The following is a 15,094-nucleotide window of genomic DNA, read 5'->3' as shown; positions in this document are numbered from 1 at the left end:
CTAGTTGAATTGGTATCCCGTTGACCTAGGTGAAAGAAGTATGAGCCCCTTAGGACTATTCTTAAAATGTGAAGGATCACGCATAGGTTTTGTTATACGTTTTCTCCCCCTTCCCAATGTGCTAATGTGGGTTACATGTGCTTGCTATGTGTTATGTGTGCATGTTACCCGATTTGGTTGAGATCAATCGGGCTATACGGGCAGTCGGGTGGGCTGAGAACCATACCGGCTGTTAACCAGGCTGGTAGAGACCGGTCAGGTATATAAATATTATATAGGACTAAGGTCCACTATACGGGCAGTTGAATGCGTTGAGAACCATCCCAACTGTTAACCAGGATGGTAGAGACCGGTCAGGTATATAAATATTATATAGGACAAAGGTCCACTATACGGGCAGTTGAATGGGTTTAGAACCATCCCAACTGTTAACCAGGCTGGTAAAGACCGGTCAGGTATATAAATATTATATAGAGCTGCGGTTCATCGGTCGGTTGCGATCGACCCCTCCGTAGTGTGAGACGGGGCTGGGTGCTGCGGGGCCGTGTCAGAGCTATATGCGCTGACCCTCATGTATGGGCATGCAATTGGTCCTGTGGCGCCAACAAAGTGTGCTGTATGATGAGATAAGAAGGGTTGATGTTGTGACTGTTATAGGGCTCTTGCTAGTAATGCTTAATTGTGATTATTGGTTGTGCTTATCTATGACTGTTTCCTATGTGAGAATTGTATATGCTGGTTATGACTGTAGATTGTGTGTACCCCTATTTGTCGAGTCGGTCCCCTAATTTGAAAGCTAGAGTTTCTTTGGATATATCTTCATGTTTCAAAATGACTTTTCGTATATCTACGTATATATATATATATATATATATATATATATATATACATATATATATATATCTACGTATATATATATATATATATATATATATATATATATATATATATATATATATATATATATATATATATATATATGTGGTATATCATTCTTTGATGCATTAAGAAGTAGTAGAACTGTTGCATGTATGAGATTGATGCATGAGAGATATATTTATGTATTATCTATATCGGTGAGGTTTTGGAGGATACCGTTTGGACTATGTTCCTCTCGGAAGATATTTATGGACATTGCGGTCCCAGAGTATGTAACGCGGTGTATTCCTACGTTACGAGGTTGGAAACTTCCCGCCGGGCTTGGAATCCTAATTAGGGGGTGTGCACACTTATAGTTCGATACCTGATTCCACAGAGTTTGAACCACGAGATTGGTTCCGTAGAAGGTAGGAGATATTGGGTCGGAATTTTGCCTTTCCCGATGGGGTAAGTCACACTTCTGTGAAACCCTAAGCCGTCTACGAGTATAAGAGAAAGAAAGAGAGTTAAGAGACTCAAGAAAGGGAGTCAACAAAGACTCAAGAAAGAGAGTCAAAAGAGACTCGATTATGAGAGTCAATATAGACTCGATAGAAAGAAAGAGAGTCAAGAAAGACTCGAGAAAGTAACAAAGAACCCTCCACAGAAAGTACTCTATTTTATATATGAGTGTATGATTATATTATTGAACTAGATTGCATATGAACATGAGAATATTGTTGCACGAGATTGCGTAAGAGCACATGAGTATACTTTTGCCCTAGATTGCATATGAGTATGATTATATTGTTGCATGAGATTGCATATGAACATGAGTATAATGTTGCACTAGATTGCATGAGTATGATTATATCGTTGCATGAGATAGCATATGAAACTGAGTATAATGTTGCAATAGATTGCATATGAGTATGATTATATCGTTGCACGAGATTGCATATGAAATTGAGTATAATGTTCCACTAGATTGCATATGAGTATGATTATATCGTTGCACGAGATTACATATGAAACTGAGAATAATGTTGCACTAGATTGCATAAGAGTATGATTATATTGTGGTACTAGTTTGCATAAGAAGCATGATAGTAATGTTACACATGATAGTTTGCGAATAGAACATCGTAAAAGATTGTATAATGAGAAGTCTAACTCGAGATATTCCTTGAGCATGATTATTGTGATGTAGTAGAAGTTCTACTTAATAAGATATGTGATAAGGGTGTGATAGCATGTGAACACTTGTCATATGATCTTTAAATATGATCCTATCTGTAAGCATGAATTGCTTGATAAGCTATTTGAGAAGTCTATATGTATATGAATATACGTGATTAGTCTTATTCATATGTAAGCATGCCAACTGATATTATAGGGTGCAAGCATTTAGAAAGTATATGATAATCTAAAGATACTTGAGATTAGTTTATTGATACAATAATATCAAATGTTTTCCATGTATGTGCTAGAATGCTTTACAAGGTTGAGTGTGGTTATACTTAACTTTGTGCTAACGGGTTTTTCCTGTTTGTCTATGTGTTGCTTGCAAAACCCCTTTCAGGTGGGCCCAGTAGTGAGAGAAGATCGAGTTAGGTTAGACTCTTAAGTTTGAGCGGTCTAAACTCTAAGTTGTTATTGATGATGATGTTACGAATCTAGACTTATGACGTTTGATGATGTAGATTATTTGGGGTAATGTTTTTCCCCCTTACTTTCCAGTATTTTATTTAGAAGCCAGACTTTTACTTTAATTCTAGTTTTACCCCTTTAGCCTGTGCAACCTCCAAGAGTGGTGGCTGTGGCGGTGATACCCACACTACTTTTATCTAGTTTTCCGACGCTTAGATTATGTTAAAGACTGTTTAAAAAGATAATTATGAGTTAGAAAAGTGGGGTGTTACATAAATCGTCTCACGAATCTTTATCCGTGACACGGATCAAATCGAGTCAAGATGAAAATGTAATAAATATACTAAAAAATGTAATACTAATTAAGAATAAAATATTTGTTACTTAAATGGGAGACGATTTGTTGTCGAAAATGAAAGGATCTCAAAAGAATACATTTGTATCTTATCCAATTTTTGAAATCAAAATCCACGTAAATAAATTTCAATTTTTTATTTTTTATTTTTGATTTTTTAGGTAGTACAAAAATTGATTAGGAATATCATTGACTATATTTTGCTCTGTGTTTGGTTTCCATCTTCTCAGATAATCAAGTTCTTGCGATTTTAAATAAGGAAAATGCATTTTTTAGTGGAAAAATTGTAATTTATGTTCCTCCATAATATGTCAATTATTAATGTCATTCCTGAATTATTACAAATTTCTCTTTTTTAGTTTACTTTTGTTAACGATAATAATGGTAAAAGAAAAGCTGAATCGGATAAAAATTCAAAACAAATTTAAAAATATCATATTACAGCTAGCTATCTTAGGTTGTCGCATTCATGTAGTGCCCTCCCAGGGATTCTTACATGTATGTAGATGAGTGTGCAAATGGTTATGCCGGTCTCTCCCGGTTGTTGAAAATGAAAGGGCTTCAAAACAATACATTTGGGTGTTGTTAAATTTTTGGAATTGAACCAAAATCCACATAAATAGCTTTCAAAAAAATATATATATGGGTGGTACAAAAAATTGAAGAGGAGTATTATTTTCTATTTCCATATTCTCCGATAATCAAGCTCAGTAATTTCCTCTAAGAAAAATACATTTTTTTTAATTTATTTTTCTGACATAATTGATGGATCAGATAAAAACAACTAAATCACATTACACATATCTTTCTTGTGAGTCGTGACATTCATGTAGTGTCCTTCCTAGTTCCTACCACTCTTTCACGGTTCCGAAAATGTTGAATACCCAATTCCAAATGCCCACGTCGCGGTCCGACAGAGCATTTGAGAGGATGTAAATCATGGTAACTCAGCTGAATACAAAGGACCTTTGCTTACAGTGCATACCCCTCACTTTGAGAGGTTGCTCTTACACTGTCACTGGTAAGACTCGGTCTCGGGTTATTATTTCCAAACTTTACCCTGTAACCTGTTGCTAGATGGTCCCACCAATGTGGGTAGGGTGGTGACCAAAAGCTTAACAATTAAGCTTGGAAGATGAAGTGAAAGGTTTTTTGATTAATGGCTTCATTCATGTCCACTTAATGGGAGATTAAAGTGGGCAAATGAAAAGACAAAAGAGTTGGCTTTGTAAAGCCTATATAAAGGCCATGGATTTGGCTACCTTGGATATGAGAGAGTTCAAGAAGAAGAAAAAGAGAGGAGAGAAAATTTGTTGAGATATACAAGTGTGAGAAAATTAGCCGAGAAGAAGTTGGTGGATTTCGTAGAAATTCTTGTGCCTCGGGGTATGTTATTTTCTCTTGTATTTTGTGTTGCCTCTAATCGTTGAATTAGAGAAGCCTCCTCTGTTGTACCCATTATCTATATAGTGGAAGGTTTACTGGCTTGTGCCCGTGCTTTTTTACTCCTTGCCTTGAGGAGGTTTTTCCACGTTAAAATTCTTGGTGTTCTTCTTGGTGCCGTTTATTTATTTTCATTGTGCTAATTATATATTCTTGCGAGCTTTCTTCCTAACAACTGGTATCAGAGCCTTGTTCAAGTGCGAAGCTATGGAAGGAAAGTTCAATAGAATTGCAAGTTTGAATGGCACAAATTATCACATATGGAGAAATAAGATAAAAGATCTACTATATGTGATGAAGTTGCATTTACCCGTGTTTGCTACCCAGAAACCTGAAAATAAATCAGATGTAGAGTGGGCCTTTGAGCATGAACAGGTATGTGGTTTTATTCGGCAATTTGTTGAAGATAATGTGTATAATCATATTTGTAGTGAAACCCACGCAAGGACACTGTGGAGTAAACTTGAAGATTTATATGCTTCAAAGACTGGCAACAACAAATTGTTTTATCTCACAAAATTGGTGCAGTTGAGATATAACGAGGGTAGTTCTGTTGTTGATCACTTGAATGAATTTCAAGGGATTGTTGATCAATTGTCAGGTATGGGAGTTAATTTTGATGATGAGGTCCTTGCTCTTATGGTACTAGAATCATTTAGATTCTTGGGAAACTTAAAAGATTTCTTTGACTAATTCTGCTCCTAACGGTGTTGTAACAATGGAACTTGTTAAAAGTGGTGTTCTGAATGAAGAGATGAGACGAAGGTCACAAGGTACTTCCTCTCAACATTCAGAGGTCTTGGCTACAACAAATAGGGGGAGAAGTCAAAGAAAGGGTCCAAGGAGTAAAGATAAAAACAAAGATAACAGTAGAGGTAAATCTAATAAATTTGCTAATATTGAATGTTATCATTGTCACAAAAAGGGGCATATTAAGAAATTTTGCCAACTACGGAAGAAAGAAAATCAGGAAAATAAAGACTCTGAAAAGAATAATGGTAGTGATGATGATAGTGTAGCTGCTACAATTGAACATGATTTTCTTATCTTCTATGATGGTGACACAGATGCCATTAATTTGGCAAGTCATGATACAAACTGGGTAATTGATAGTGGTGCATCCATTCATGCTACAGCTCGAAAGGATTTTTTTGTTAGTTATGCAACAGGTGATTTTGGAGTTGTGAAAATGGGCAATGATGGTAATGCAAAGATTGTTGGTGTTGGCGATGTTCAGTTAGAAACCAACAATGGCACCAAGTTGCTTCTGAAAAATGTGAAGCATGTTCCAGATATCAGGTATAATTTAATTTCTGCTAGAAAATTAGATGATGAAGGGTATTGTAATACTTTCCAAAATGGCCAATGGAAACTCACAAGAGGCTCTCTAGTTGTGGCTAGAGGCACAAAGTGTTCTACACTTTATGTTTTACAGGCCAAGATCTCAGGAAATATTGTCAATACGGTTGAGAACGATGATACGAATGCTATATGGCATAAGAAGCTTGCACATATATCTGAGGAGAGGATGTCCATGCTGGTCAGAAAAAAGAGCATAGCTGGGTTGAACAATGTTCATTTGAAGAGGTGTGCTCATTGGATAGCAGGGAAGCAGAACAGAGTATCCTTTAAAAGTTCTGCTGAGACTAAGAAGAAACCAGAGGTATTGGAATTGATACACTCTGATGTGTGTGGACCTTTCAAAACTAGGTCACTTGGTGGTGCTCGCTATTTTTTTACCTTCATTGATGACTGCTCAAGGAAATTATGGGTTTATTCTTTGAGGCATAAAAGTAAAGTTGTAGACATATTCAAGCAATTTCATGCCCTAGTTGAGAGACAGACTGGGAAGAAGCTAAAATGCATAAAGTCAGATAATGAAGGAGAGTATATTGGGCCACTCAATAGGTATTGCGTAGAGCAGTGTATTCGCCATAAGAAAACACCACCAAAGACTCCTCAGTTAAATGGTGTTGCTGAGATGATGAACAGGACTTTGATTGAGAGAGTTAGATGTTTGTTGTCACATGCAAAGTTACCAAAGACATTCTGGGCTGAGGCACTAAGTACTGTTGCGCATGTGTTGAATCTCTCACCATGTGCTCCTTTAAGGTTTGACATACCAAATCGGGTATGGACAGGAAATGATGTTTCCTATGATTATCTACGTGTCTTCGGGTGCAAAGCATTTGTGCACATTCCGAAAGATGAAAGATTGAAACTTGATGTTAAGACACGACAGTGTGTGTTTATTGGCTATGGTCTAGATGACTTTGGCTACAGATTTTATGATCCGGTTGAAAAGAAGCTTGTGAGATGCCGAGATACTGTGTTCGTGGAGAATCAGACCATAGAGGATATTGACCGGGTTAAAGAATTGGGATCTCATAACGGTGATTCAGTTGATACTGAGATAGTACCTCCAACAGTGGTTCCTGAAGTGGTTGGAGAGGAGGACCAAATTGAGCAGCAAGATGTTACTGATGCTTCCATTAATGATGATGAACTCCCAGTTCCAGAAGCTTCAACTCCACCTCAGCTTCGAAGAAGTTCAAGAGTTAGACAACCTTCCATAAGGTACTCTTTTGATATTTATGAAATTAATTTTGTTGATAATGGTGAACCAGAATGTTATGCAGAAGCTGTGGAGGATGAACACAAGGAAAAGTGGATTGAAGCCATGAAAGATGAGATGAAATCCTTGTATGAGAATAATACCTTTGGGTTAGTAAAGCTACCTAAAGGTAAGAGAGCTTTGACAAACAAGTGGGTGTACAGAGTAAAGTAGGAAGAACACTCTTCACGGCCACTGTACAAAGCTAGACTAGTTGTCAAGGGATTCAACCAGAGAAAAGGTATTGACTTTGATGAGATATTTTCTCCAGTGGTTAAGATGTCTTCCATTCGTGTTGTTCTTGGACTAGCAGCCAGCCTAGATTTAGAAATTGAGCAAATGGATGTAAAGACTGCTTTTCTTCATGGTGATTTAGATGAAGAAATATACATGGAGCAGCTAGAGGGTTTTGAAGTCAAGGGAAAAGAGGACTATGTCTGTAAGCTAAAAAAGAGCCTATATGGCTTAAAACAGGCACCAAGGCAATGGTACAAGAAGTTTGAGTCAGTTATGGCGCAACAAGGTTACATGAAGACTACTTCTGACCATTGTGTGTTCTTTCAGAAATTCTCTGATGACGATTTTATTATGATTTTGTTGTACGTCGATGATATGTTGATCTTCGGCAAGAGTGCTTCTAGAATTAATCAACTAAAGGAACAATTGAGCAAGTCTTTTGCTATGAAAGACTTGGGGCCAGCAAAACATATTCTTGGGATAAGAATTACACGAGACAGGAATGCCAGAAAGTTATGGTTGTCTCAGGAGAAGTACATTGAGAAAATACTTTGTAGGTTTAACATGGACAATGCTAAAGCGGTTAGTTCTCCTCTTGATGATCACTTTAAATTAAATAGTAAGCAAAGTCCTTCTACAGAGGAAGAAAAGACAAGTATGCAACAAGTCCCTTATAATTCTGCAGTTGGCAGTTTGATGTATGCTATGGTATGTACAAGGCCTGATATTGCTCATGCAGTTGGCGTTGTGAGTAGGTTCCTTTCTAATCCTGGCAAGGAACATTGGATGGCTGTTAAATGGATTTTCAGATATCTTAGAGGTACTTCTAAATTATGCCTATGTTTTGGTTTTAATAAGTCTATGTTGGTTGGATACACAAATGCAGACATGGCAGGTGACATTGACTCTAGAAAGTCGACTTCGGGATATCTAATAACATTTGCAAAGGGAGCAGTATCATGGCAGTCTAAGTTACAAAAGTGTGTTGCACTTTCTACCACAGAGGCTGAGTTTATTGCAGCAACTGAAGCTTGTAAAGAGTTGCTGTGGGAGAAGAAATTTCTTCAAGAACTCGGGATCAAACAAGCCAAATATGAGTTATTTTGTGATAGTCAAAGTGCTATACACCTTGGTAAGAATTCCTCTTTCCATTCAAGATCGAAACATATCGATGTAAGATATCACTGGATACGAGATGTTTTGGAGATGAACTACTTAAAACTTGTAAAGATCCATACAGATGAAAATGGGTCTGACATGTTAACAAAGTCATTACCAAGGGAAAAGCTTGAGATCTGTCGTTCAGCTGCAGGGATGCAAGTCCCTCCACATTGGCGTGAGGGGGAGTTTGTTGCTAGATGGTCCCACCAATGTGGGTAGGGTGGTGACCAAAAGCTTAACAATTAAGCTTGGAAGATGAAGGGAAAGGTTTTTTGATTAATGGCTTCATTCATGTCCATTTAATGGGAGATTAAAGTGTGCAAATGTAAAGACAAAAGAGTTGGCTTTGTAAAGCCTATATAAAGGCCATGGATTTGGCTACCTTGGATATGAGAGAGTTCAAGAAGAAGAAAAAGAGAGGAGAGAAAAGTTGTTGAGATATACAAGTGTGAGAAAATTAGCCGAGAAGAAGTTGGTGGATTTCGTAGAAATTCTTGTGCCTCGGGGTATGTTATTTTCTCTTGTATTTTGTGTTGCCTCTAATCGTTGAATTAGAGAAGCCTCCTCTGTTGTACCCATTATCTATATAGTGGAAGGTTTACTGGTTTGTGCCCGTGGTTTTTTACTCCTTGCCTTGAGGAGGTTTTTCCACGTTAAAATTCTTGGTGTTCTTCTTGGTGCCATTTATTTATTTTCATTGTGCTAATTATATATTCTTGCGAGCTTTCTTCCCAAAATAACCAACTGAGCAACACATGCGGGTTTCCTGCCACTATTTCATGAAATCATTGATGGTAATTAATATATATATATGCATATTTTTTAAAAATATATTTACAAATATATACTCCAATACTTATTATAATTAAACCTTTTCCTACGTTTTGTGTCTCACAATTTTATTTTTGAGTACTACTGACTCTATTACATTGTAGTATCTGTTCATCTATAATTTCTCAACCTGTGAAATTTCATGTATATATTTCTATTGGTCTTGTTTGATTTGTTCCTTATAAAACTCCTATTATGTGGAAGGACTCACATTCTCTACTCCTAATGTGTTTAGATAATGGACATTATGAATTAGAATACTGTAGTTTATCAGTTAGAATAATGTATTTTATATGTTAAAATAATTAACATTTTGGAGTAAGATAATGTATTTTATGAGTTAGAATAATGTAATTTATGCTTTAGATTAATGTACTTTATGAGTTATAAAAATGTATGTTGCATTAGTCGAGTTAACAGCTTCATCTCTTCTTAAATGAGGAGACGACGACGTTTTGAACCATGGTCCGATCCATACAGTTGTGTGGACCACGATCCACGCAATAACAATTGTCACGCATTTATAACTATTAAATTAGTAAGTTATTATAGAAGCTTCAAAAAATAAAAATAAAAAAGTTACTATATATGACAACTTTTGTTAGGTAACTCAAAATAATCAAGACAACAATTATAGGCGTTCGGTTGGAAGGAGGGAATTAGGGGGGGGGGGGAAAGGAATTGTAATTCGATGAGAAAAAAATAAAGTGGGAATTTAAATTACATTGTTTGGTATGGTAGAAGGAATAGTGTAATGAGGAAGGGAAGAAGTGAATAAATACTAAAATCCCCTTATATAATATTAATATAATAATGATAATGAGGGTAAAGTGGTATTCTGGATGGAATTTATTTTAAATTTTTAACTTAAAATAATAATTATATATATTCCTACAAAAAATTGACTAATTATCAAGGTTTTGTCTTCTTAAGAAAATGCATTCTCTTCTGTTGGTTAACTTTTCTAACAACAGTTGTATAAGCATTAATAATGGTAGACGATAAAACAAAATCAGATTACAAGCATGTGGCATTCATATATATATAGTGCCCTTCTTATATACAGTAATACTTACCAGTTACCACCATCTATCTTCCTTTGGCACTTCACTTACACCACACTAATGATGGCTTTTCCTACTCCTCATTTCTTTTCCACTAAGCCTATCCTTTCTCTGTATTTCTTCACTTTCTTGGTTTTAGGATCTGCCCTTATTTCATCTGCTTCCAAGCTACCAGGCAATGAGACCGACATTATCTCACTTCTTGAATTCAAAAAAATGATAAAAGATGATCCATTTGGTGTCATGGCCTCGTGGAATGAAACCATCCATTTCTGTGGGTGGCCTGGTGTTTTGTTTGGCCGACGCCACTTGAGAGTCATGTCTTTAAACCTCAGGTCTCTGAAATTGGTGGGATCATTGACTCCACACATTGGGAACTTGAGCTTTCTCAAAGCTTTGGACCTTCAAAACAATAGTTTTTCAGGTGATATCCCACAAGACATCAGTCATTTACATAGATTACAATTTTTACATTTGAACAATAACTCATTTAGTGGGTTTATACTGTCAAATATTTCTGCATGTAAAAACCTGCAATTTGTAGATTTCTCATATAACAATCTTACATGCAACATTCCATCAGATCTTGGCACCCTAAATAATCTTCAAGTCATTTCTTTTATTCACAACAACCTTGTTGGTAAAATCCCCCATTCTTTAGGGAATCTTTCACTGCTCAATAGCTTTGCTGTCTCCATCAATAACTTATTTGGAGAAATACCTGATTCTCTATGTAAATTATCTAAACTACAATACCTTTTAGTTAGCCAAAATAATTTGAGTGGCATTATACCCCCTTCTCTATTCAACCATTCGTCCATGTTGGCTATTAATTTGGCTGGAAATCACATAAGGGGGACTTTGCACCCTAACCTTTTCGTCACTCTTCCCCACCTTTTATATTTTTCTATCTATGAAAACAATTTCGTGGGAAGTATTCCTGTTACATTATCAAATGCAACACAAATGCAAATGTTCAGTGTTACTGATAACAAAATGACAGGAAAAGTTCAAACCTTGGAAAGTTGCAAAAACTACAAAGGTTCTTGGCCGGAGGTAATCATCTTGGGGATGGGAATGTTTTTGACTTAGCTTGAACTTCCTTTCTTCATTGACCAATGCGAGCAACTTAGAGGTATTGGACCTTGGTGGTAATAATTTTGGAGGGGTCTTGCCTACAACAATCACTAACCTTTCAAGAAACCTTAGAATTCTTTCCATTCGGAGACAAGAAACCTTAGAATTCTTTCCATTCGGAGCAATCATGTGTCTGGAAACATCCCAAGTGGGATTTCTAATCTCATCAGTTTACAACTATTACTATTGTTGCAGAATAAAATCGACGGAGAAATTCCACTTGAGATTGGGTATCTTAGTAATCTGAGAGTTTTGGGATTATTTGGAAACAATTTTTTTGGAAAAATTCCATCTTCTATAGGAAATTTAACCCTTTTATTACATCTTAGTTTTGGAGGAAACTACCTCCATGATACAATTCCTGCCAGCCTCGGAAAATGCCAAAACCTAGAGTTTTTAGATCTTTCTCGCAACAACCTTAGTGGGCACATCCCTAAGGAAGTTCTTGAACTCTCATCCTTGTCTTTGTTTTTGGATCTCTCTGACAATAACTTCATAGGCTCCATTCCAAAAGAGGTTCAGTTTTTGACAAATCTAGGGATTTTGGATCTATCTTATAATTCATTCTCTGGCACTATTCCACCGGAGCTTGGTAGCTGCGTTTACTTGGAAATCCTGAATCTAACAAATAACAATCTTGAAGGCCCAATTCCATCAACTTTGGAAAATTTGAGGTGTATACAATTCTTACAACTTTCTAACAACCATTTCACTGGTCAATTAAATCCCAACTTTCTTGAAAGACTTCAAACTTTTACAAAATTTGAATCTTTCATACAATGATTTTGAAGGAGCAGTACCAACCACAGGAATCTTCAACAACACAAACTCAGTTTCAATTGCAACAAATAAAAAGCTGTGGGGGCATACTTGAGCTGAACCTCCCTGAGTGCAATACTACAAAGCCCAAAAATAGGATTTCAAAAGCTCATTTGAAAGTGGTAGTAATTCCTCTGATAATCGGGATTGTTGGGCTAATTGTTGTAGTGTTTATTCTCTGTCGTATATGGTTAAGAAGACAAAGAAAAGGACCCTTTCCTAATTTGATAGAAAACCCAATCTTAAGAGTGTCATATCATTCCCCCATCAAGTGCACTAATGGGTTCTCTAAAGAAAATTTACTAGGAGTTGGTGGTTTTGGAGCTGTATATAAAGGATCCTTGATCATGATGGAACTACCTTTGCAGTCAAGGTATTAATTGATCTTTTGCGTCATGGAGCTTCTAGAATTTTTGTAGCTGAGTGTGAGATATTGAAAAACACCAAACACCGGAAACTTGTCAAGGTGTTAACTGCTTGCTCAGGATTTGATCTTCAAAAAAATGATTTCAAGGCATTAGTTTACGAGTACATGGATAATGGGAACCTTGAGAACTGGTTGCATTTTAGTTCACAGGAGACTTTCGAGATTGAAGAGAATAGGATGTTAAGCTTTTCTCAGAGGTTAAACATTCTCATTGATGTGGCCAACGCTTTAGATTATCTTCATAACAATTGTGAATCTGCAATAATCCATTGCGATCTCAAGCCGAGTAATGTTCTCTTGGATAAAAACATGACTGCACATGTAAGTGATTTTGGACTGGCAAGATTTGTACAACAAAGGATTCAAAGCTCTTCATCAGACAACCATAGTTCTATAGGAGTACAAGGAACTGTTGGATATGCACCTCCCGGTAAGTTTTATAATACACTCTAATGCCTAAAAACTTCTCCAATCACTTTCTAATGCATTTACTCTTGTAATCTACATTTGGATAGTCACTTTTTTTGGGGGGGTTTCATTTTTGGAGTAGAATATGGTATGGGAAGCAAGCCATCAAAAGCAGGTGATGTATATAGCTTTGGCATACTAATCTTGGAAATGCTCACTGGGAAGAGACCTACACATGAATTGTTCCAAGATGGCTTAAACCTTCATAGCTATGCTAAGGCTGCTTTAGCATACGGAGGAGTGGAGATTGCAGATCCAAAACTTCTCCATGAAAGAGATGAACAAACACAAATGCGGAAGAAAAGGAAATCGTGCGTGGAGACTGAGAAATTTCATGTGTGCTTTGTTTCTTTGATCGAAATTGGGATTGCTTGTTCTGTTGAATTCCCAGGTGATGATAAAATGAAGATTGGTGATGTTGTTGGTGAATTAAATAAGTCAAGGAAATCTTTCTTGATGTAAGTTAGCACATGACTGAAGAAGGATTGAACTTGCAAGCTTAGCTTAGGAGTTTGTTTTATTATCTTGTCTTTTGTATCTTTATAATCTGTATGTGTTGGTGTTTTAAATGACAATACTCTATTTCCTTCTCAATTTCTTCCCTTTTTTTTTTTCTGCAAATTTGTTGGTGAAATTCTGTAAAAGCTTGGAGCTTTTACATAGGCTTATTTATTAAATAAAATCACATGAATTCTCTTGGTTTCAGTGCATTAATATTAGGGAAATGATCTAACCAATTGATTCATCAGAAGCATGTGAATGTAGATGTAAAAATAAGTACATAATACTAACCGTTGAATTCAGTAATTTTAAGACATTCATGCTCCTTGAATTGGTACTATGATCGAGGCTGCAACTCACCAATTTAACCTAAAGGAGTATGCCAATCACTTCCAATGTTACTCTAATCTTGTGTAATAATCTGCAAATGGTACATGAGAAGTAAAGTGCGCTAAGAAGATCATATGCGATGGATTGACCGAAAGAATGCTAGTATAAATTAAAAAAAAAAAAAAGTGTCTAATAGGTCACTGAACTTATACACATTGTGCAATTGAACCATTGAATAAAATAAATGTGCAATTGGACCATTAAAAACTCAAAATTTGTGCATATAATGGATCTTCATTAAATAGATTCCTCAAATATTCTGATATCATAGGAGAAAACCCCTGAATTTCCACAATAATGGATCTTCATTAAATAGATTCCTCAAATATTCTGATATCATCATCAAATTTCCAGTTACAAGGCACTCTTGATATAATGAATCTATGACATACCTTGAGTTGTTTCTTCAATTGCATCATTCTTTGTTCTTCTTTTTGAATCCATAATTATTTAGGGTTTACGTTGTCTGAACTCTGAAACAGAGAAAGAGGAAAGAGGGGGGAGAATAATACTAACTTCTATTTTTGTACCTAATTATAACTATATTATATTTAAAAAAATAATTAAAATAATTTTTTATATATAATTTGACATTATGACATCATATTTAAGGGAAACTTGGAGTAACATGTATAAAATATTATTTGCACAATTTTTGAGTTTTTAATGGTCCAATTACATTTTTTTTAGTGACCTAGCTATTTGACACTTTTTCCGAGATTAAACTTGTGATCTTCATGTATAAGTATAATGTTCCACCCACTCACTCATCCCTAGGGATACAAATAGGCTAGTCCGGGCTGAAATGTAAAAAATTAGGCATAAGAGTATACATAATAGTGGAATCTTATTCTAATGGGAATAGAATATGTTGGGAATAGAATAAGAATTCAATTCCATTGTTTAATTCGTAAAATAATTGTTATACCATGGATTAGGGTTTATATTCCATTGTGAACCCTGATCAAAAAATTAAGCGTCTACAGTTAATACGTTTTGTACCTGCAGTTAATCGTTTTCGTACATGTAAACAAATTGAAGGCACATCAAATGATAATTACAGACGCATAACATGATAATTTCATATTAAAAAACCGTTAACTGCAAGTACAGTATATGTTAACTACAGACACATAACA

General features: G+C 35.8%; 1 protein-coding gene and 1 long non-coding RNA gene across 2 annotated transcripts; both read left to right on the top strand.

Moving 5' to 3' along the window:
• The first annotated feature begins 10,276 nt into the window (after positions 1-10,276).
• Positions 10,277-13,459, top strand: LOC109185686 (probable LRR receptor-like serine/threonine-protein kinase At3g47570). Its single transcript, XM_019335640.1, has 6 exons — positions 10,277-10,637; positions 10,758-11,269; positions 11,546-12,026; positions 12,538-13,026; positions 13,147-13,375; positions 13,456-13,459. Exons 1-6 carry the CDS (start codon positions 10,277-10,279, stop codon positions 13,457-13,459), a joined length of 2,076 nt encoding a protein of 691 aa, XP_019191185.1.
• Positions 13,460-13,465: 6 nt separating this feature from the next.
• On the top strand, positions 13,466-13,653 carry LOC109185703. The gene is made up of 2 exons (XR_002055024.1): positions 13,466-13,526; positions 13,563-13,653. It is a non-coding gene; the product is annotated as an uncharacterized LOC109185703 (long non-coding RNA).
• The last annotated feature ends 1,441 nt before the right edge of the window (positions 13,654-15,094 follow it).

This window comes from Ipomoea nil, unplaced genomic scaffold (genome assembly GCF_001879475.1).
Source record: "Ipomoea nil cultivar Tokyo-kokei standard unplaced genomic scaffold, Asagao_1.1 scaffold1339, whole genome shotgun sequence".
In the NCBI taxonomy this organism is placed as follows: Eukaryota; Viridiplantae; Streptophyta; class Magnoliopsida; order Solanales; family Convolvulaceae; genus Ipomoea; species Ipomoea nil.
Note: the sequence above shows the minus strand (reverse complement) of the source record. Positions and strands in the feature narration are given on the sequence as shown.